The 21,667-nt window shown below is 37.4% G+C and overlaps 2 protein-coding genes across 8 annotated transcripts; both read right to left on the bottom strand.

Moving 5' to 3' along the window:
- Positions 1-1,367: 1,367 nt before the first annotated feature.
- Positions 1,368-2,408, bottom strand: LOC109162247. The gene has a single exon (XM_019310967.1). It carries the CDS (start codon positions 2,406-2,408, stop codon positions 1,368-1,370), a length of 1,041 nt encoding a protein of 346 aa, XP_019166512.1.
- Positions 2,409-13,874: 11,466 nt separating this feature from the next.
- On the bottom strand, positions 13,875-20,858 carry LOC109162305 (protein-tyrosine sulfotransferase-like). Of its 7 annotated transcripts, none has more exons than XM_019311023.1 (13): positions 20,720-20,858; positions 20,365-20,632; positions 19,688-19,862; positions 19,500-19,571; positions 18,548-18,836; positions 17,368-17,508; positions 16,944-17,048; positions 16,692-16,839; positions 15,916-15,956; positions 15,742-15,795; positions 15,521-15,640; positions 14,776-14,910; positions 13,875-14,239 (listed from the first exon to the last, which is right to left on the bottom strand). In XM_019311023.1, exons 2-13 carry the CDS (start codon positions 20,420-20,422, stop codon positions 14,096-14,098), a joined length of 1,482 nt encoding a protein of 493 aa, XP_019166568.1. In that variant the 5' UTR covers positions 20,423-20,632; positions 20,720-20,858; the 3' UTR covers positions 13,875-14,095. The 7 variants fall into 7 exon arrangements, with proteins under 7 accessions (XP_019166568.1, XP_019166569.1, XP_019166570.1 ...); XM_019311024.1 differs by having other exon boundaries at positions 20,365-20,527; XM_019311025.1 differs by having other exon boundaries at positions 20,365-20,494.
- Between the last annotated feature and the right edge of the window lie 809 nt (positions 20,859-21,667).

The following is a 21,667-nucleotide window of genomic DNA, read 5'->3' as shown; positions in this document are numbered from 1 at the left end:
TCAGTTAACACTTCAGGGGATTGTTTCTTAGGGATTAACACTACATTCGACTCATTAAGACCAGGTGGCAAAGATCTCGAGTTTAAACATTCTAAGACAAAGTCATCACAACTCGTTCTGAGACTGGGTAACTCGGGTGGGAACGGAGGTAAAGAAATCCGCCCCATCACTCACAGCCGAATTAGCAGTAAAAATTTCATCAAAATAAGTCATCACAACAGGTTTCATAGCATCACCATCTACCCACTTACCCGAGTCATCTTTCAAGCGCAAAATAGTATTTTTACGTTTACGGGCAGAAGCATACCTGTGAAAGAAACGTGTATTAGCATCCGCCCCCCGAAGCCAGTGTTGCTTGGCTCTCTGCTTCCAAAAAACATCCTCCTACTTCTCCAACCTTACCAACTCAGTTTCAAGACGGCTAAACTCAGCTATAGCCTGTGGGTTCATACGCCCTCGACAATTCATCTGTTGCTTCTTCAAGCCAGCGATCCGTTCCCCAAACTTATGGGAACGATCACCTCCCCATCGTTGGAGCTTCTCACCACACCTCTACAAACGGGCCTGCAAATCCTCTACCCCACGCATCTTCCACCACCTCTCTACATCCCCCATCCAACAACCAGGCCATCTCAAAGCGAAAGCCGTGATAGCCAACCCGCCCCCTACACCCGGCCGTACATCCAGAAACAAGGCCGAATGGTCCGAACTCCTCATCAAATTATTATAGACCCTTGCCCCCTCTACCATAGCCCGCCAATCCTCAGTCGCCACTACCCTGTCCAGCTTCTCCTCAACCCAGGTGTCCATTCCTTTCCCCTTCTCCCAAGTAAACTGATAGCCAATCATTGGAATCCCTATCAAGCCACAATCCTCCAAAGCTTCCCCAAAACCCCTTAACAAAGGTTCCGGGTGTCTGTGGCGGCCCCGCTTCTCATACTAGAAAAGCAAGTCATTAAAATCCCCCAAGACCACCCAAGGCAACGTAGAACGAGGCCTTAAGTCCCTTAACATATTCCACGACGCCTCCCTATCCCCTCGATTCGGGAAACCATAAAAACCAGTCATCCTCTAGGGTGCCAACCCATCTATCTGTACCACAACATCCACATGATTCCTGGAATAACTTAAAATACTTACAGTGTTATTCGTCTTCCAGAGCAGAGCCAAACCTCCACTCATCCCCCTCCTGTCCACATAGAACAAGCCATCAAAACCCAGACTCACCCGTAACCGCTCCGCATGCTCCCTACCAACCTTCGTTTCCATTAAAAAAATAAAATCGGGTTTCTTCTTGGATGCCAGATCCTGCACTTCCCGAACTGTCCGTGGATCACCCAAGCCATGACAGTTCCAGCTTATCGTACTCATAATGACGGGCGGGTCTGAGAACCAGAACCCGCTAACAACAAGTTTTTTAAGACATCTGACATTGTCACATCCACACCCCTACTCACCCCAACACCCTCACCATCCCGCCCATCTTCCCTCCTCCGCTTAGGCCTCACAGTCAACCCTTCCTCCACCACCGGCAGTCCAACGGGTACCACACCCGAATTGTTCCTACCCCCCACACTAGCCTCACCCTCCTCCCTCTTCTCCCCAACCGGTACAAGCCAAGAATGACCAACTGGCCTCGGCCCACGCAGCATTCCCGCCTTCATCTCTGCACTATATGGGTACTGGTCCACCGTAAGCATCGAGTTCCTTGCTTGCAGGCAAAACTTGTATGAATGGCCCAACAAGCCACAGAAAAAATAGAAAGTATGGAGCCTCTCATACTTGAAACTCACCCAACACCATGTGTTATCCCGCTTTGCAAACTTCATACATCGACACAACAGTTTGGCTACCAGAATACTAACCCGTATCCGATAAAACGCCTTCCACGGCCGATCGTCAAAACGCTCATCCGCCTTCACAAACCTGCCCAAGAAATTTCCAACCTGCTCCTGAATCACCACAGACGTATAACCCATCGGTAGGCCATGAACCTGAACCCACATGTCTACACTATCAAGCACCACATCCACCAGCAGCACACCCTCCATCACCGGCCGACAAACCAACGTATGGTTATCAAACGACCATGGCCCTTCGTCAATTACCCTTTGCATGTCCGTCTGATGATAAAACACAAACATAAAAAGATTGGGCTGCAGTTCCGATACCTGCACCCCGCTCACAGGCTGCCATACCTCCGCCATAACCTGCTGCATGAACTCAATATTCACCATCCGGCGTGTCAAGAATCGGCCAACGAGAACCCAGGATCTCGGCTCCCCCACCCCACATGTCGCAGCTGTGTCGGTGACCAGAACCAAGACGTCGTCCTCGTCTAGCAAAGTGATTCCCGCATATCCCTCAACCAGTTCCTCATCAACATCCACATTCAAACATTGATCCATCGTGCTACTGCCTGGTAATCCCCTCCGATATGGTGATCTACTCGTCGGACGTATACTGCTGTCGAATGCTACTACTCGCCGAACTGAACTAGGTTAAAACCCTAGAAGGAAAAAAGAAAGCTCTAGAAAAACCCTAGAGAGAGACACTTATATGCTACTTACTTACATATTATTAATAAACATCAACAAAAAAAAAAACTAATTCATAAGAAATTCATAACAATATTGAATACTAAAATTTATAGTAACAGAATTGTTCAAATAAAATATTTAAAAATATAATTACTAGTTGTAATATATATATATATATATATATATATATATATATATATATATATATATATCCGCAATAGCAAATTTGGGTTGCAAACAATAACACCTTATTATCGTTCGCAGTCCCAAATTGCTATTTCAAATAATAACTCGTTTCTTGATGGCTAACAATATATTTTGGGTTACAAACAATAGCACCTTATTGTTGTTCGCAGTTCCAAATTGCTATTTCAAATGATAGCTCGTTTCTTGATGGCTAACAATATATCAAGTATATATATATATATATATATATATATATATATATATATATATATATATTACGAATATAAATATAAAAAGAATAAAAATCAAAATATATAAGTATTTATATAAATATTATGAAACATATAGTAAAATTTGACGGTGATTGATGAAAATTTTACTTTGTTCATGTATTTAGGGAGAATTAGAGAAAGTTTAGAAGTTACGGAGAAAAGTTCGTAGAGAAAGTTTAGAAGTTAGGGATAAAAAGTTTGTAAAAAAAAATAAAAAATCAAAATAAACAAGCAATAATGAAGTAACAATAATATTATTTTAAATTTTTAGAGGAAGATGGTAAAGTTTAGTAGAGAGAAAAAATTAGTAGAGTTTAGGAATGAAGAAAATATAGGATAATGAAGAAAAAAAATTTGTTGAATTTATGTATAAAGTTTAAATAAGGAGAAAAAATAAAGTTTAAATAGAGAGTGAAAACATTTAGAGTTGGTAGAACGAGAATTTTGAAATCTTAAGGGGGGTGTATTCAATCATGACTTTTGTAGAGTTTTAAAGACTTTTAAAATAATAGATTTTAATAAACTTTGATTGACTTTCATAGAGTCATTTAAAACTTTTTAAAACTTTATAAGACTCTATAAAAGTCTATATAAAAAACATTCATAGACTTTTATCAACTTTTTATTTTAAAAAGTCTACAAAAGTCATTGAAATTCTAAATTGAATACATCCTTACAAGGAGGTTACGATGGGGGGCTTACCGGTAGGGCAGCCGGCGGTTGGGGAGGGGGTGGTGTGTGGTCCAAAAAGGCGTAGGGAGGAGGAACGGGTTGGTGAGGGAGATGGGGGGAGGGTTGGTGTGGATGTTGCAATGACAGATATTTCAAAAAACTTGTTCATGGCAGGTTCTGGTTCCCAGACCCGCCCATCATTATGAGTACATTGAGCTGAAACTGTCGTGGCTTGGGTGATCCACGAACAGTTCGGGAAGTGTTGGACATGGCGTCCAGAAAGAAACCCGACTTTATTTTTTTAATGGAAACAAAAGTTGCTAGAGATCATGCTGAGCGGTTACGTGTGAAATTGGGGTTCCAGGGGTTGTTTTATATGGATAATGTGAGGCGTAGTGGAGGTTTGGCCCTATTGTGGAAAACGAATGATACAGTGAGTCTGTTAAGTTACTCAAGAAACCCTGTGGATGTAGTGGTACGGATTGATGGTTTCGAGCCCTGGAGGATGACGGGTTTTTATGGTTTCTCGGATCGTGGTAGTAGAGAGGAGTCATGGAATCTTTTAAGAAATTTAAGGTCTCGCTCTATGTTACCTTGGGTGGTCTTGGGGGATTTCAATGACTTGCTTTTTCAGTATGAGAAGAGGGGACGTTGTAGGCACCCTGAGTCGTTGTTGAGGGGTTTTGGGGAAACACTGGAGGACTGTGGTTTGGCACAGATCCCGATGATTGGGTATCAATTTACCTGGGAGAAGGGAGAAGGCACGGAGAATTGGGTGGAGGAGAAGCTGGACAGAGTTGTGGCGAGTGATGAGTGGCGTGAGGTGGTGGAAGGAGCACGGGTCTTTAATATACTGACGAGGAGATCGGACCATTCGGCTATCTTCCTTGATATACGGCCAGGTGGGGGATCCCGGGTGGGGCCGCGTCATTTTCGCTTTAAGATGGCCTGGTTGCTGGATGAGGGTTGTAGGGAGGTGGTGGAGGAGGCGTGGGGTCATGGGGTGGAGGATTTACAGGCCCGGTTAGAGAGATGTGGTTTAAAGCTTCAGAAGTGGGGTGGTGACCGTTTCCATAAGTTTGGGGAACGGATTGCTAGTCTCAAGAAACAACAGTTGAATTGTCGTGGTCGTTCGAGCCCCCAGGCGTTAGCCGACTTTCGCCGTCTGGAAACTGAGTTAGTAAGATTGGAGAAGCAGGAGGATGTATTTTGGAGGCAACGAGCAAAGCAACATTAGCTTCGTGGGGCGGATACAAATACTCGCTTCTATCATAGGTATGCTTCTGCCCGAAAACGTAAGAATACTATTTTACGCCTTAAAGATGAGTCGGGTGGATGGGTAGATGGTGATGCTATGAAACCAGTTGTAATGAATTATTTCAATGACATTTTTACTGCTAGTCCGGTTGTGAGTAATGGGGCGGATTTTTTTTGCCTCTATCCCTGTTCGTGTTACCCAGTCCCATAATGATTGGTTGAATCGGCCGTATGATCCGGGGGAGGTGAGAGATGCTTTGTTTGCTATGTTTCCAGAAAAAGCTCCGAGACCGGATGGAATGAAACCGGGCTTTTATCAGAAGTTTTGGGACATTGTTGGCACAAATGTGACTAGCTGTGTGCTTGAATGTTTAAATACGGGGACTTTGCCTGCTGGTCTTAATGAGTCAAATATTGTGCTTATTCCAAAAACGTAGTCCCCTGAGGTGGTAACAGATCTCCGCCCGATTGCCCTGAGTAATGTTGTTTATAAGATTGTTGCAAAAGTTATTGCTAATCGTATGAAGCCTCTGTTGGGGGATGTTATTTCTGTTTCGCAGAGTGCGTTTATTCTTAGCAGGTTGATTACTGATAATATCTTGGTTGCTGCTGAGATAGGACATTTTCTTAACAGGAAGCAGTTGGGTAAGGTGGGATGGGGGGCTTTGAAGTTGGATATGGCAAAGGCCTATGATAAGATGGAGTGATCGTTTTTTGAGGAAAATGATGTTGGCCTTAGGCTTCCAGGCGGGGTGGGTAAATCTAATTATGGAATGTGTCACTACAGTTTCATATAATGTTATGATTAATGGTGTGTCTGGAGGTAAGATAACCCCATCTCGTGGGCTCCGCCAGGGGATCCTTTATCCCCATATTTGTTTATTATCTGTGCAGAGGGGTTATCATTGTTATTGCAGCAGGCTCAGGATAGAGGCGATGTGCATGGGTTAAGGGTGGCGAGAGGGGCTCCTGCTCTCTCACATCTCTTTTTTGCGGACGACAGCCTCCTATTTTTTAAGGCAAATGTGGGTGAGGCACAGGCAGTTAAACGGTGTCTTACATCTTATGAGGAGCTATCTGGCCAGACCATTAACTATCACAAATCAAATTTTGTTTTAGTAGGAACACTCAGCAAGCAGAAAGAGATTTGGTGACGGCGGAATTTGGGGTTCACCAAGCAATAAACTTTGGAAAATATTTGAGCCTACCGGCTTTTGTGGGGAGGAATAAGCGTGCGGTGTTTGCTTATGTGGAGGACAAGGTGAGACAGAGAATTGGCTCCTGGAATAAGAAACTTTTGTCCCGAGCAGGTAAAGAAATATTACTGAAATCGGTTGCGCAGGCAATGCCTACGTTTACTATGAGTGTGTTTTTGTTACCTGACTCGCTGTGCAAGAATCTGGAGCGAGTGATGAATAAATTCTGGTGGCGTAATGGGAAAGACGGGGGAGGAATACATTGGCTTGCCTGGGATAAAATGAGTATACCAAAGAAATATGTTGGACTAGGCTTCAAGGACTTGAGAGCCTTCAATGTAGCTATGCTAGGCAAGCAGGGCTGGAGGTTTCTGACAGATCCCCAATCTTTGGTGGCAAGGGTATATAAGGCCAGGTATTACCCAAATACAGATTTCTTGAATGCCTCAGTTGGAAATAACCCAAGTTTCTCGTGGAGGAGTATAATGGCGGCCCAGGGACTTATTATTCGAAATATTAGGCAGAGAATTGGAAATGGTGACTCCACTTTGGTTTGGGGTGATCCGTGGTTGCTTAGTGACTCAGAACCAAGAATTATGGCAGAAAAACCCCCTCATTTAGGGGAGGTGAAGGTTTCTGGATTAATAGACCCGGCATCCTCTACCTGGGATATTCCTTTGCTCAATGAGCTTTTTTCTGCTGAGGATGTGGAGCGTATTTCTGCAATTCCAATTAGTCCTGCCTATGATGATATGTGGTATTGGCATGGGGACCCAAAAGGAGTTTATACAGTAAAAGCCGCTTACCGTAATTTAATGGGAACCGTTATTGTACCCCCAAATGGTTTCTCATATTGGAATAAAATTTGGAACCTCAAGGCAACCCCTAAGTGGAAAGTTTTTTTGTGGAGAGCGGTGAGAGGAGTGCTACCCACAACCATGAATTTATATAATAGGAGGGTAGATGTCCCATTAGCATGCCCTTTGTGTGCTCTTTGTCTTGAAAATATTTTACACTCTTTGGTTCAATGTGACTATTCTAAATGTGTGTGGAATATTTCGGGCTTTATTGTGCAGAGTTCGGTGGATGATGACTTTGGTGTGTGGCTGGAATTATTACTACAAAATATTGATGAAAGTCAATTTACTTCTATGGTGGCCATTATGTACAATATTTGGTTACAACGGAATTCGGCGGTGTGGGAGCATAAGGTGGATAGACCACGGCCTGTGTATGAGAGGGCGATGGCGTCGCTGTCCGCGTGGCGCGCGGCTACGGTCCGCACGGAGAGGCAGCAGAAGACTCCCGCCCATACTGCCGCTGCTGGGCAGTCCACTGCCGCTGCTGGGCAGTCTACTGCCGCTGCTGGGCAGCCTACGGCGCTGCTGTGCTGCTCCTTTGACGCAGCTTTCACGACAACTACAAGGGAAGGGGTGTATGGCATTGTATTACAGGACGCAAACGGGAACTTCATTGCAGCCAAGAACGGCCCTTTACCGTTATGTCAGGGACCCTTTATGGCGGAGGCTTATGCATGTAAAGAGGCCCTTTCCTGGCTTAGGGATCGTGGAGTCATGTAGGTGGTGCTACGGTCAGATTGTTCGAACCTGTGTCACGCCCTTGGTAATTCAGCGACGGAGTTTCGCACCTACGATGGTTTAGCTGTTTCAGCATGTCGGGACTTGATGAATCGTTTAATTTCTTGTTCTGTTATTTACATTCCTCGTACTTTAAATGTTTTAGCTCATTCGTTAGCTCAGTCAGCCTCTTTGCAGGCAAACTCTTTGGTGTGGGAGGATGATCCTCCTACTTTTGTTTCGGCTTTGATTAATTAATACATGCAGCAGTATACTTTCAAAAAAAAAAAAAAAAAAAAACATCCTTACAAACTTTCAATAATTTTGATTCTTATCATTTATAATTTTCTTACAAAACATTTATAATATATCATTAAATTCTTCTTATTATTTAGTTCTTCACTCAGAACAACATTCTCAACATTATTCTTTTTATCGATAGTATGCTGAGACTTATATGCTAATTACTTTTATATATATATATATATATATATATATATATATATATATATATATATATATATATATTATAAACATCAACAAAAAAAAACTATTTCATTCAAAATTCATAACAATATTGAACAATAAAATTTATAATAAAAGAATTGATCAAATAAAATATTTAAAAATATAAGAGAAAATTACACTTTTGGTCCTATGACTATAGGGGAGGTGGTAATTTCAGTTCGTGACTTTTAAAACTAACAAATTTAGTCCTTTTAATATGCTTTTTTAACAGATTTGGTCCTTCCGGCCAAATCACAGGCCAAAAGTCACCGGAAAAATATAAATCATTTTTTATTATTTAACTATGAGGATAAATTGGTCATTTCCAAGTCATTTCTTCTTCTTTCTCTTCCTCCTTGCCAAACATCTCCGCCGGAGAAAGCTTAGCATTTCATCTGCTCATCGCCTAAACATCTACCTCTTTAGAAACCAACCCATTTTATGATATTTTGAATCCTTCAGAGAGCCCTAACCATTTTAACAGAAGGATTCATCAACGCATTCAAGAATTTGTACAAATATTTGTAGATTACACCAGAATTTACACCTAATTTCAATTCAAACTTAGTCACAAACTTATGAATGTAATTTCAGGGATGTAGTCTACCACTTCATCTCCTTTCTCTGCAATCACGTTTGTTAATGGATAACTAATTCCATTGGCATTAATAATGGAAGTAAAGTGGAAATGGAAACGCAATAGAGAACATCGTCGGAGACTGGGGCCAAAAACACGCCACCGGAATATTCCTCCGACTCCCAATATCCACCACCCAGGACAAAAACAGGTCATAGATAATAACGCTCGCCGGCGGCCGCGCAAGACTGTCAAGAAGACGGTCGACGGGAGCTTCCATTTCCGTATGCACGGCTTCCAGGAAATCAACGTAAACTTTCGCTCGGATCAGTTCAGAAGGAATGGCGTTTTGTATGGCGCCAAACAGAAGGTTCGTCGGCGGCTTAGCATCATCATCGGAGCTGAGGAATCCGAGCCACTCTTCAGTGACCACGAAGGTGATGAGAAATTCGGGTCGCGCCATTGCTATGATCTTGCAAAGGTTCATCAAGGGATTCACATGGCCTCTTCAATTCTGGAGTTTCTTCCCTGGAGTTCAGAAAGGAGATGAAATGGTAGACTACATCCCTGGAGTTTCTTCAATTCTTGTCAAGGAGATGAACGGACGATTTTACCCCCCCCCCCCCCCCAAAAAAATAATAATAATAAACAAATCAAATTGAAATTCCGGCGAAAATCTACCGACAAATTAGCCGGAAGGACTTAATGTGTAAAAAAAGCATGCTAAAAGGACTAAATCTGTTAGTTTTAAAAGTCACGAACTGAAATTACCACCTCCCCTATAGTCATAGGACCAAAAGTGTAATTTTCTCAAAATATAATTACAAGTTTCATAAAATAAAAAATAAAAAAATAAAATAATAATATATATAAAAAATTATACTTCATATATTGCTAGGTATCACACAAAGAACTATTATTTGCAATAGCAATTTGAGACTCCAAACAACAACAAGGTGCTACTGTTTGCAACCCCAAATTGTTATTGCGAACAATAATTCGCTATTCGTAGTAACTTGTTGTTTAAAAAAAAAAGGAAAAATATATATTACGAATATAAACATTAAAAAAAAACAAAATCAAAATATATAAGTATTTATGTGAATATTATGAGGGAAAAAAATAAAACAAAATCAAAATGCTAGAGTTCAGGTATGAGGAAAATATAGGATAATGAAGAAAAAAATAATTTTATTAAATTTAGATAGGTTTATAAAGTTTAAATAGGGAGAAAAAATAGAGTTTAAATAGAGAAAGAAAACATTCAAAGTTGTTAGAAAGAAAACTTTGAAATCTTGGGGTTGATGGTTAGATTTCAACTATTTATATTTGAGAATGAAAAGTCTACAAAAGTCCTAAAATTAAAAAGTCTACAAAAGTTCATAACTTTTTAAATACCACATGACTTTTAAAGACTCTTTAAAAGTCTTAATCGAATATCACACTACTTTTAAAAACTCTTTAAAAATCTTGATTGAATACCGCCTGATTTTTAAAGACTCTCTAAGAGTTTAAATTGAATACCTCCAAACTTTTAAAGTTCATAAAAGTCTTTAGAACTCTACAAAAGTCATGATTGAATACACCCCCCTTAGGGTTGATAGTTGAATTTCAACTATTTCTATTTGAGTAGTAAAAGTCTCCTAAAATTAAAAAGTATAAAAGTTTATAACTTTTTGAATATCGCATGATTTTTAAAGACTTTTTAAAAGTCTTAATCAAATATTACTTAGCTTTTAAAGACTCTTTAAAAATCTTAATTGAATATTGTATGACTTTTAAAAATTCCCTAATAAAAATTTAAAGAGTAAATACCTAAAATGGTCCATCGAATAGTTAAATTCATAAATTGGTCCTCGACTTTCAATTTCAACCAATTAAGTCCTTAACTTTGTAATTTTAACACAATTTGGTCCTCTGTCTATTTGACCGTTTGTTGACTGTGATTTTTGAGGATATATATGTAATTTCATGGTCCATCGTCGATTTTTTAAGGTCCCGGTTGCATTTCCAGACCACACTGTTACATTTGAATCCACTGCCGAAAGCAATCTACCAAATCCGGTTGCCTTTCTTCATCCTCCCTTTGGATTCAATGTAGTTGAGTTCGAACCAGAGCGAAGAAGACGACGTGTTTCTGAACCGGTGCAACGTCATCCTGGAGGCCTCCACATGCTCCGACGAGAGCTGAAGGTTCTTCTGGAGATCGTCGATCACGGTCAACAAACGGTCAAATAGATGGAGGACCAAATCGTGTCAAAATTGTAAAGTTAAGGACTTAATTGGTTGAAATTGAGAGTCGAGGATCAATTTGTAAATTTAGCTATAGTCGAGGGACCATTTTGGGTATTTATTCAAATTTAAATTGAATACTTTTAAACTTTTAAAGTGAGAAAATTTCAATTTTGGTCATATGACTATAGAGGCTTTGTTAATTTTAACACTTGACTTTCAAAAGTATCAATTTAGTACCTTGAGTATGTAATTTTTGTCAATTTTGGTCACTCCGGCCAAATTACCGATCAAATTTTGCCGGAAAAAAAGACGATTTTACCAGAATTCAAAAGACAATTTTGCCCCGCAGATTATAGACTAAATGAAGGATTAAGATTTTTCTGCGAAATTTGACCGGCAATTTAACCGGAGTGACCAAAATTGATAAAAATTGCATAGTTAAAGTACTAAATTCACACTTTTAAAAGTCGGGTGCTGAAATTAACAAAGCCCCTATAGTCATATGACCAAAATTGAAATTTCCTCTTTTAAAGTTGATAAAAGTGTTTAAAAATTTATGAAAGTCTTGAATACACCTTCCTAAAATTAATTTGGACATGGCAAAATAGTGATGAATTAATTATGGATTTTCTTTGTTTGACTACAGCCTACAGGTGCATGTTCGCTTTTCGAATCTGACAATCCTTATCCCCTGTCTCCTGGTCAAACTTTACTTTTAGCACAAAAATATTTTAATAAAAATAAACAATTATATACAAATTTTATTTTAAAAATAAATAAAAGTGATAGATATATAATTAACTAACAGTACATTTGCATATGTTGGTATATTGATTTTTTTAAAAGAATTATTTGAAAATTTAAACGTACTAAATGTTTCAATTGCTTCATAAAAAAATTAATCATTTTATACTTTTAAAGTTGTTTTAAAAAGTCAAAAAGCGTGAAAATATAATTATCATTAATAACAACCAAAATAGTGTAATCAATATCGTTAAAAGATCATTTTGAAAATTAATGCAATTTATAAATTTTTGAGAAAAGGGTCAAATAGACCCCTAAACTTTACCCTAAAGGTCAATTAGCTCCCTAAACTTTAAAAAAGGTCAATTAAACACTCAAACATGTTAAATTTGGTCAATGAAGCCCAAAAATCGGTAAATGACATGTTATTACAGGTCATTTTAATTCCGGCGACGAAATCCGGCCACCAGTGACAGATTCCGGTGACCGGCGAATTTTTTCGGCGGCCGGCGAGATTTTCCGGCCGTCCGGTCGTCTTCCACCGGACGGCCGCCTTCTCCAATGGAGAAGCGTCTGCCGCCTTCTCCATTGGAGAAGACGACCATATCTGGTCGTCTTCTCCACTAGAGAAGGCGGCAGACGGCCGCCTGCCGCCTTCTCCACCGTCCGGTCGTCTTCTCCAGTGGAAGACGACCGGACGGCCGGAAATTCTCGCCGGCCGCCGGAAAAATTCGTCGGTCGTCGGAATCTGTCACCGGTGGCCGGATTTCGTCGCCGGAATTAAAATGACCTGTAATAACAGGTCATTTATCGGTTTTTGGGCTTCGTTGACCAAATTTAACATGTTTGAGTGTTTAATTGACCTTTTTTAAAGTTTAGGGGGCTAATTGACCTTTAGGGTAAAGTTTAGGGGTCTATTTACCCTTTTCTCTAAATTTTTTAATAAGTTGTACAAGTTATTAAACATGCACACCTTCTTCTTCTCTCAAAAGATTGAATCTCTAACCCCAAGGAACTCTTACATCACTATCAAAGTTCGAACCTTGATCACTTTTTTCAAATATTACTTACTGAACCATTGAACTAAACCTATGTAGGCTAAACATGCACACCTTTTTGTACTAATAGAGGAAGTAAACAAACCCGTATATGTTATACCTTTAGGGGGTGTTTGGTTGGATGGAAATCAAATTCCATGGAAAAGATTTTTCATGAAATGTAGAAAAATGTTGTTTTACCTTGTTTGGTTGGATGGAAAATCTTTGCAATGGGAATTTGACTTCCTAAAGGTGAAGGAAAAGAAAATCTGACCTAAACATTGGTATTTTGTTTTCTGGATGAGTTGGGAAGAAAATATAGTAATATTGGACTATTTTGTTCTCATCAAAATTTATTAATTACACATGTATAAATTATTGTTAAGGGCATATTGCTCTTTATATTCATAATTCCTTACCATTCCAAACCCAACCAAACAATGGAATTCATATTTCCAGTAATTTCTTTTCCACCAACCAAACAATGGAATCTATTTTCCTGATAAATTGTTTTCCATGGAATTGCAATTCTATTTTCCTTTCAAATATTTTCCATCAAACCAAATGGGATGTTAAAGTTGTTCAAAAAAAGTCAAAAAGCGTAAAGATATGATTATATCATTAATAACAACCAAAATAGTATAATCAATATCATCAAAAGATATTTTGAAAATTAATGCAATTTATATATATTTTTTAATAAGTTGTACATGTTATTAACATGCACACTTTTTTGTACTAATAAAAGTAAAACAAACCCGTATAGTTAGATCAATTAATAATTCCTAAATAACTGATCGTAGAAGTTTCGCCTTAACAACTCAAAAATTAACGTAATTTATCCATTCATAATCTTCTCATGTCAGAATATTGAGATCTTGAGCGCATCTTCTCAGTTCAGGATATAGAGATCTTTGAGTAGAGTCTTTGGAGAAATTTCATCTTTTGTGGACTAGAAGGTAAAACTATAAATATAGAGGGATTAGAATGTGTCTGCCGACACCGAAGAATTTATTGAATAAATAAATAAATAGAATCTGTATTCTAACTGTATCTGGTAATTGACACACAATAACTGCAAAATAATTTTGTTAATAAAGATAATAATACTGGAAATTTGGACAATGGAAACTGTTCCCCCAAAAAAAAAAAAAAAAATTTAAATTACTTGGATTGGTTACATGTACAAATTGCCATCAACGTCGGTTGAAGGAACAATGGACTCAACTAATTCTTCTATATGCTCTCTTTTTGTTGTCTTGTAACTCATACTTCTGCAACAACCCATTCCCTGTTCATAATTTAACCTTTGATGTTCGTCGTTTAGCATTTACAATGACAAAAATGAAGAGGAACAGAAACATAAATGGTAATGCAAAATAAAGGGGTCTCCAAGAGGCATCATCTGAGCTGCTCAGCATTCCATCGCCCCCCACGACCTACAAGATATGCAGACAAGTCGGTGGAATTATTCTGTTTCGTAATAATACCTAATGGAGCCTGCAATTTACACATGTAAAACCATAGCGAAAAATAGACCGGGGGATACTAGTTTACCAGAATAAGGTTATTTTGTGTTAACTCAGGTGACAATGTAACACGTAATGTTTCATAAGCTCATACGAAAGAATGAACACAGTTAGATTCAGGTAGTTTTGAAGAAGATTGACAACTCAGCTCGGGATAAGCGTTTATAATTTGTCATATTTGGTTTTAACGAGGAGAGGCACACTACAAAAATTGCCAGAGGCATGAAAGTACTTTCATCCTGTTATGGAATATAGATATAATATTTGGAATCTCTATAGATTAGGCAGTCTTAGAGATTTAGGTAGGTAGGCATATGGAAACTTGTTTCCTATTTGAAGTCTTCTAACACGCTTTGTATTCTCTTTTCTATAAGATATTATACAACAGCATATTCAGAAATCCTCTCTTTACTTTCGTAAAATCAAAGGGCTGGGCAGGAACTTACACTAACCACCATTCTCTGCGTCCCAAGTTTCTTTTTCTTCTCAAAGATGTGTTGTGCATATTCATAGAGTTGCATATCTAGGCTGTTTAGTTGAGTTATCTCCTGGATGAGTTCCCCGGGAATCAGACGGCGAGCCTGTTAAAATTCAAAGTTCATTATCATCAATTGAAAGGAGATAACTAGCATGTGCAACCAGAGAATTATTGAAGATAGAGTACTCCAAAAATGCAACTATTGCAGTGTAAACACAATGGTATTTCTCTTCCCCGTGGACATTACAACAGTTCTCTAAGAGAAATAAAAAATGCAACTTCAACCAACAGAATAATTTTGCTATTTTCCAAGGGCAGATGTTTATTTCTATGATTTTTCATTTGATCCATAGAAGAAACCAAATTGTGTAAGCCTCTAGGATCATTTGATATTGCACCTTCAACATAATTGAAGGAAACAAAGTGAATAAAATATAATAGTCCAGGACAAAGAGCTGTGTTATCTTAAGAATAGGACTTCAATAAACTACAAATTATTAGAAAAAGAAAAAGGGAAATAGACAGACTCTACAGCATCAAGGTTATCATGGTAATTTTGTGGTAAGGAAAGCCATAACTATAAGAAGAGGAAGATAAATTTAACAAACTAACAAGTGTCACAGCTAGGAAAAAGGACATAAAACCACCCCCCACCCCCAAAAAAAAAAACAGTTATGAGAATAAAAGATGAAGTACTTTTTTCAGCTATTTACCTCTTTTGTAAAATTTGCAGGAGATACTCTCTTCAGTGAGTTTGTTCTTCTTTGTGCCTGAGTAGAACGTAAGCTTTTCATGCAGATCTCATATGCTTCAATGAGTTTGCCTGCAGTCATCTAATATCACAAACAGAAAAATTGTTACATTTCAGAAAGACTGGCACATTGCACAAGAGCAAAACAGAAGGATCATAGACTTGACAGCAGAACCAGCTCACATTTTTATTTATTGCTTCAATATTTTCAGCTAATACTGGATGCCGTGGCTTGCTCTGAAATTTTTTGAAAAAAAAAGGTATTTACATTCGGCTAAATTTCATGGTCAGTTACAAGCTTCTAACCAGAAGTTCAGACATTATAATCAATTGAAGACGAACAATGGAACCTATTACCTCTGTATCAGAATCAGAATCTCTGGATGGGTCACTCCGTTCTGTGGCACAACCAGATAACATTGTTGAGCAAATAATAATTGGAATATGTTTCTTTGTTAAAACAAAAGTGTTAAAGAAATAGTAAAACGGATGTTTGCAACTTTTTTTTTTTTTTTTTGGAAAGAAGGATGTATGCAACTTTGGAAACTTCTTTTCAGAATTTTTCTGAATAACATCTCATATGTTTTGCTGCAATAGTCAAATTCATGATTGAGAACTCAACTAATGGCAGGAATTTCAGAGACCAATATCTCTTCATAAGAGTTTCAGGTCAAACAACCAAGTGGGTGAAAGATGTTTCAAAGAGGAAATAAAACCCAACTCAACCAAAAATTCAATACTAGCTAAAAAGAAAGAAAGTGAAGGACGTGGAAGGGCTTTTGTCAAGAGTAGTTTCCAAGTAGACAAAACGACAATCAACCAAAACAAGCTGCATGCAGCATAACTAATAACCCAGGAGCACTAAAAGTTGACAGCTAGGATATCACCAAAGAAAAAAATCACTAAACATCCATGATTTTTACAAGAGGAATCATGGTCCTCATGGAGTTACCATTATCCTGTTCTTGCAACTTTCCACATCGAAACAGAGATAAGTTAAATCTCTCTTGCTCTTCTTTATTTAGCATTATTACTATACATTTGGTAGGGGCAGGGGTGAGAGAATCCTCAGCCACAAGAAGTTACTTATTCCTGCTAAGACAGTATCTTAACAAGTAGTTCCTAGAACTAACCTGAATTGTTGATAGCTCCAGTGCTTTTACCAAAACTTGATGGGGTTAACTGGGATATCACCTGAGTACCAACCACATTTGCAAACAAGGATGCTGACTCTTTGTGGTTCTCAGTGATCCCAACATACAACATTCCGTCCAACCTCTTCTGCAAGATTAAGGAAGATCTATATGCCATGATTTCAACCATTATGGAGAAGGAGGTTGTACCAAAGAAACAATGCATTGCTTTGTGAACCCTTTCTTAATTACCTTAGCAACTTCAAGCACATACTGACCAAGAGTCTGATACTTCAGTACACAATGACGCACATGATGTGACTCTGTCATATAAGAGTTGTTTGTGAGTCCTGCAACCTATTAATCAGACACTATCAGGCATAGAGCATTTTTAGAGCATTACAAAAAGTAAAGAGCTAGTTTAACATTGCATCTATGACTTGCATATATGCAATCTTCAAACCACAATGTGATTACAGTTGATGTATATGGAATAGCTTACAATGCAACCTATGATTGCATATGAAATCTTATCAGAATACACCAATAGTATTAAGACTGAATCGTATATTGCAACAATGCCCACCACAAATCAAGAGTTTCAATGCCTAATTTTAGTCTTCAAAGAACCAGAGGCACAAATCAAATAAACAAAACAGGTTATAGGCTATAGTACCTGAAATGTCGCCCCATTGTGAATGAGATCCTGGGCTACAGGCTCATTAATATACTTGTGTAACGGTATCACGATGTCTTCCATATTGTATGGATCATTGCCGTTGATAATTGTTTTACCTCTACGTGTTCTAGCTTCCCTCTGTAATCAAATTAGGTTGTACGATCATAACTCATAAGGTATGACTAGAAATGCTTGTGCAGCCATAATAAGTATAAGTTGACAGTGATGGAATTTTAAAGTACTCAGATGGAAGCAGTTCATGAAAGAAAATTGAAATAAAGTATTAAAATGCATTGACTAATATTCCTGAATTCTAGCATTCTCCTTTAGGCTTTAGCTGCATATCATGATATTTCTATGAGATGTGTTTCATGATACTAAAACCTAATAATGACAATTAAACAATAAAAGAAATACTCAATCAATATATTGGTCTGTAAAATCTCCTTTACATTTCTTCTTCATTTTTTTTTTTTCCATTTTCCAGTTTTCCATTTTTCTGCCTTGGGTACAACCTATACAATGATCACTCCAAGTCTCCAAGCCTCTCCTATAGTCCTATGTCATAAGAGCACAACTACAATTCAAGACGACCAGAAATGTAATTGTGTTTGGGGTAGGCACCATAGATACCAAAATTATGCAATATGTATACATAAGAAGGGATGGAAACTACATCAAAAGATCACATTGCCAAGTTCTATACTAATAAAACTGGAACTCATTAGTCTGGAACGAAGATCACATGGACATTTAGTAAGGGGTAACTGGTAAGGAAAACAAAACACTATAACTTCAAATTTTTTTGGCACAAATGCACATGTAGAAACAGGAAAAACATTATGGATGGATATATCTCAGAGAAAAAGCGGTGGCAATCACAGGTATATGCAGCTGGTAGAATGACAGCACCATAAATTTAAATATGTAGTCAAAGGACTTTCATAGCTAGCAATTCAACGATCTTGTAACAGAGCAGTGAGGTTTATTCAGAGATTATATAATTGCCAACTGTCAGTTAATATCCTTCGCATTAGGTCTGATGGTCAATGTATTCAAATATAAAAACTTAAGGTTCATGGTTTGCCCTACAAATGTGCAGTGTACTTAAGATGAATATTGTTAAGCTGTTCAAACTTTATTAAATATTGAGAGGTGTCTTAAAGAAGAAACATACTCGAGCAAATAAATCTTCTCTCATCCATGGAACCAAATACTTCCATGGCCAGATATCTAGAGTGCTTACTCCCTTTGTCTTTGAACGGATCCTCCCAGACATTCGGGTAGCAGATGTTAGGTTAGGGTGCACCAAAAACCTAGCTGCTACTTCAATTGAAAATTCATAAGCACTAAAAACACGGTCAACTGGATTCCTAATAATTGTCACCACAGAAGTTCTATCATTAGGAAGTTTGGACATCAAGCTGTAGTCATCATGAGTAGCCAATAAACGACAGTTTGGCTTTCTGCAAAGTGGGAAAAAAAAGGTAGAAATTAGAGCAACCTTTATATGAAGCTTCCAAAAGCAAAAACATTAAAGAAAATTACAAAAGAGGCAAAAGGAGTATGCTGCTTAACAAGCTTATTGTTTTGCCACTTAAAGGAGAGTGAAAGAGCCCACCTCAACACCCCACAGGCCACAGGAGGAAAAAACAAAAACAAAAAAAAAACAAAAAAAAACAAAAACCTATGCCTTTTTGGAGCAGTGTCAATGAACGGTTTAGGTATATCAGTATATGCCAATATAACATACTAGATTATGTTAGTACTTACTTATAAACTCATAAACTATTAAAAAAATCTAGATTTCAAGTGATACTAAATTTTCTGCCAATTCAACTAAGCCTTATTCTGCCCAGCCCTAACATGTAGTCACATTCTTCTTTAAAATTTATTTCAAAAAAAAATAAAAATAAAAATAAAAAAAATAAAAAGGAATCTACTATGTATAACTAATTAGTGTAATATTCAAAAAGTTGGTTACCTACACAATGCTCCCCAAGGATATTTTAGGGGCAGAGATTATCTCCCGTGTTTCTATCAAAGCATCAGAAAATAACAGTGGTACTCACAAACTGAGCCAAAGAGTAGTAGACTAGTAATTGTACAAGGATAACAAAATCTATTACCTGGGATCAAACCTTAACTTATCATAGGAGCGTGGGCACTCCAAAGAGTTAGCATAAAGCTTTTTCAGGAAACTGCAGCAAACGGAAAATGAAAACATAAGCAACAATGATGTTAATCAGAGCCTGCAAAGTATAAAAGTATAGCATGGCTTGCCAGGAAATGAGATGGGAAGATTGAGGAAGATTACCAGTGAAAATAAGTCCTTCCACCTGTCCTAGGTATATGAAGGAAAAATAGCAAGTCCCTCAACAGATGTTTGTCTTCACTGACTTCTAATTCAAGGGAAGAAGATGCCCACTTTTTGACTGTGTGTTCACACTGCTCAAAATCATCTTCTACCAATGCCTCTGATGCTGTAGAAACTGGGAAGAAACAACCATTTGAATGTGCATGTATAGATGAACACCCATGTTCTCCTAAAAATTGGGCTTTACGGTGATTACAACTAGAGAGCATAGTGGTTCAATACATGAAGTTTATATCCAGGCCACATCACAATTGAGAACGTAAAATATATGCATAAATCAAGATCAAGTTTACAATGGAATGCATTATAATCAGTGCAAAGAATTATAATGAGAAGCAATATCTAAACCTATAAAACAACTACAGAATAAGAGATTACACATGAACTTCTACATCTGCATACTTTCACTATATCAGAACCAAACTAGAAGAGAGTTAAAATGCTACCTTCTCAAGCTTTAATATTATTATTTTTTCCTTAAATTGCAGCTAACCTAACAAAATGATGTGCTAACATACATTGTCATATCTGTATTATCTGGGAAAAATGATTCATACACAAAACAAAAGCGAAACTAGAACAGACAATAAATAAATGGAGACCAAATAAGAACATACCAGATAGCAAAAGCACCAGGCTAAAGATCACCTTCCAAAAATGGATCATCACTCCCATTTACCTTCAAATCAACCAACTGGAAAACCAAAACAATCTCCGGATCAATTTCCTTCACAAGACTATTCAGTCCTACATAAAGTTCAAATTTGTAGCAGAATAAGCCTCTGAATACCCGGAAAGCAATCAGAATTGAAGCTCAAATCTCCTTAAAATTGAGCAGAACCGGGATCAGCCGAGAAAAACCCTACTCCCGGCCAAAATTCTACTCTGTACTCGAATTCCGAGTATAATGGTATATTTTAATAAAAGAAAATACAAAGAAGATGGTATAGATTATCGGAATCTCGTGCTCACCAAAATGGGGCGAACCGTGTTGGGACTAGGCGAAATGAACTTCCCGATCAGGCAGGCGGGGTCCACTCTCGCGACTACCGCCGACCGGAGACTTGTAGACCCACTCCTAGACTCCTAGACCAACCCCAACTCAGTTTGACAAATTTCCTCTTTATTTAATCTATAACTAGCATTTTGTACGTGCGATGCGCGAAAACTTATGCCCAATATTAAAATATTTGTAAGTAACAAAATTTAAAAAATTAGTTAAAATTATGTTTTGCAATTTCTTAAAGTGATAGATATTTTGAATTATCATATATTTGAATAATATAGTGATCAAAACAAAAAAAAAATAAATTATATTTTTATATAATAATAATTTACAAATAATACTAAGCTAACACTCACATATATGATATATTGATATGGATACACATATAATATACATACATATTATATATATATATATATATATATATATATATATATGATACACATATATAATTTAACATTCATATAAATATTTAATTAAAATATAATTTATAATTAAATTAATTGTTATATGATAATTTTAATAAAATGATAATTAAAAATAGGAAAAAGATATGATAGATGTACGTGTATGGTAAGATTGGTAGATATAGTAAAAACTAACGGTGTTATAACGGTGTAAGGGTGACTTTGTCCAATGCAAATAAATGTACAACAATTAAAGCAAAATGTATATATTTATTAGCATATAAAAAAATAGACAAAAATCAAGGACATAACTTGTATTGACACTTATTATGTTTTTAGATTTTTAATTAGAGTAAATACCCAAAATGGTCCCTCGACTATAGCTAAATTCACAAATTGGTTCTTGACTTTCAATTTCAATCAATTAAGTCCTTAACTTTGTAATTTTGACACGATTTGGTCCTCCATCTATTTGACCGCTTGTTGACTGTGATCGACGATCTCTAG

This window comes from Ipomoea nil, unplaced genomic scaffold, assembly GCF_001879475.1.
Source record: "Ipomoea nil cultivar Tokyo-kokei standard unplaced genomic scaffold, Asagao_1.1 scaffold2928, whole genome shotgun sequence".
Classification (NCBI taxonomy): domain Eukaryota; kingdom Viridiplantae; phylum Streptophyta; class Magnoliopsida; order Solanales; family Convolvulaceae; genus Ipomoea; species Ipomoea nil.
Note: the sequence above shows the minus strand (reverse complement) of the source record. Positions and strands in the feature narration are given on the sequence as shown.

What these genes read in the sequence shown, in the direction of transcription:
- LOC109162247 (XM_019310967.1), bottom strand. Translation starts at nt 2,408, where the DNA reads ATGGATCAATGTTTGAATGTGGATGTTGATGAGGAACTGGTTGAGGGA.
- LOC109162305 (XM_019311023.1), bottom strand. Translation starts at nt 20,422, where the DNA reads ATGGGAGTGATGATCCATTTTTGGAAGGTGATCTTTAGCCTGGTGCTT. An exon ending in TGGAGCTATCAACAATTCAG is followed by an intron (nt 15,957 to 16,691) that starts GTTAGTTCTAGG and finishes GTTGTGCCACAG; the next exon opens with AACGGAGTGACCCATCCAGA. An exon ending in ATTCTGATTCTGATACAGAG is followed by an intron (nt 15,796 to 15,915) that starts GTAATAGGTTCC and finishes AAAAAATTTCAG; the next exon opens with AGCAAGCCACGGCATCCAGT.